The sequence below is a fragment of the Arachis hypogaea genome, chromosome 10, assembly GCF_003086295.3.
Source record: "Arachis hypogaea cultivar Tifrunner chromosome 10, arahy.Tifrunner.gnm2.J5K5, whole genome shotgun sequence".
Classification (NCBI taxonomy): Eukaryota; Viridiplantae; Streptophyta; class Magnoliopsida; order Fabales; family Fabaceae; genus Arachis; species Arachis hypogaea.
The window spans coordinates 97,122,061-97,123,737 of record NC_092045.1 but is presented as its reverse complement, the minus strand read 5'-3'; the positions used below and the strand labels follow the sequence as shown (position 1 = coordinate 97,123,737).

At 35.7% G+C, this 1,677-nt stretch overlaps 1 protein-coding gene across 1 annotated transcript; it reads left to right on the top strand.

The window, feature by feature from the left end:
- On the top strand, positions 1 to 945 carry LOC112717775 (uncharacterized). Its single transcript, XM_025769718.1, has one exon. It carries the CDS (start codon positions 1 to 3, stop codon positions 943 to 945), a length of 945 nt encoding a protein of 314 aa, XP_025625503.1.
- Positions 946 to 1,677: the final 732 nt, after the last annotated feature.

Below are 1,677 nucleotides of genomic sequence, written 5' to 3'. Positions count from 1 at the left end.
ATGTCAACAGTGAGGCCTCTTCTAACAGGGCAAACCTTCATACCTAACCAGGATCCAAATAAGCTTCCTTTAATATTTATACTTTTTGAAGATATGTTGAATCTAGGTGCATGGTATCACTGTTATGAGTCCGAAGAATTAGATTCCATTGCAAGTGATGATGAAGAGAGTCATCAGGTAGTATTTCCACAAGGAAATGTAGATGCTCCAGTTAGGGAAGTAAGATTGGATTTAGCAATGGAGTTTGAAAATCTGGAACAATTCAAGAAAGCGGTCAGAAAGTACAACATCAACATAAGCAAAAGCATATTCTTTCCAAGAGTTGATTCTACCAGGTATAAGGCAATATGTTATGATGAGGATTGTCTATGGCAGATATACTGTGCAAAGAGGTCATATCCATTAAGCTTTCAAGTGAAGACATTTATCAATGAACATACATGCAGCAGAGTCAATAAGAACAAATTTGCAGATGCAAAGTGGATTGTTGATGATATTAAGGACAAGATCTGTGATTACCCAAAAATGATGCAAAGACAGGCAAACAACTTTTTTAAGAAGGAGTATGATGTAATTGTCAATGAGAGGAAGATATACAGGGCTATGGTGAAAGCAAGGAAAATGATTGAAGGGTCAGAAATAGCTCAATATACACTTCTTAGGGACTATGCAAATGAAGTTATAAAGACTAACCCTAGCTCTACTGTAAGAATTAGCACCAATTTTGTAAAAGGCACTGGACATAAATTCAAGAGGATATACATTTATTTGGAAGGTTGTAAGACGGAATTTTCAGTTGGCTGCATGCTATTCATAGGGTTGGATGGTACTTTTCTTAAAGGTTACTATCTTGGACAGTTGCTGACTGCTATCGGCCATGATGCCAATAACCATATATATCCTATATCATATGCAGTTGTAGAATGTGAATGCAAAGAAAGTTGAAAATTATTTTTGGAACTCCTCCAAGAAGACCTTGGAGACAGATTCATCAATGGGTTCAATTTCATGTCAGACATGCAGAAGGTAATGAATGACTAACTATATTTATTTAGATGTTAATTAATAGTAATTGTCCATCTATTGTATATATTTAGTGTTGTATAGAGATGATAGCGATGATGTTATTATTTTATTTGTTTACACCAGGGATTCATCCCTACTCTACATAAAGTAAATCCAGGAGCACATAACAGATTTTATGTTATGTACATTTGACAAAATTTAAAAAAACAGTGCGGAGATACAGAGTTGAAGATGGCTATGTGGAGATGTGCCAAAGAAACAATGTCTCAGGAGTTCAATGCTGTTCTGGATAGGATCAGACAAATTAATCCCCATGCTTGAGAGTATTTTAATAGGATACCCCCAAATCAATGAAGTAGGTCATGATTTAGCGAATATCTGAAGTTTAATAATTACATGAGAAATAACTGCGAGTCATTCAACTCTAGGATCAATATGATGAACATCATTGCTAGAAGCAAGAAGGCATTGGTGAGATATAATGGAATCATCACTCCTGTGTAGCAGAGTAGGTTAGAGAAAGAAAAAAGGGAGAGCAATAAGTGGAGGCTATTTTCCACAGGAGATGAGCCTGAAAATATCTACGAAATTCAGTGCTTGCCACACAAGGTTATGGTTGATTTTGAAAAAAGGACTTGTAGTTGCAGATTT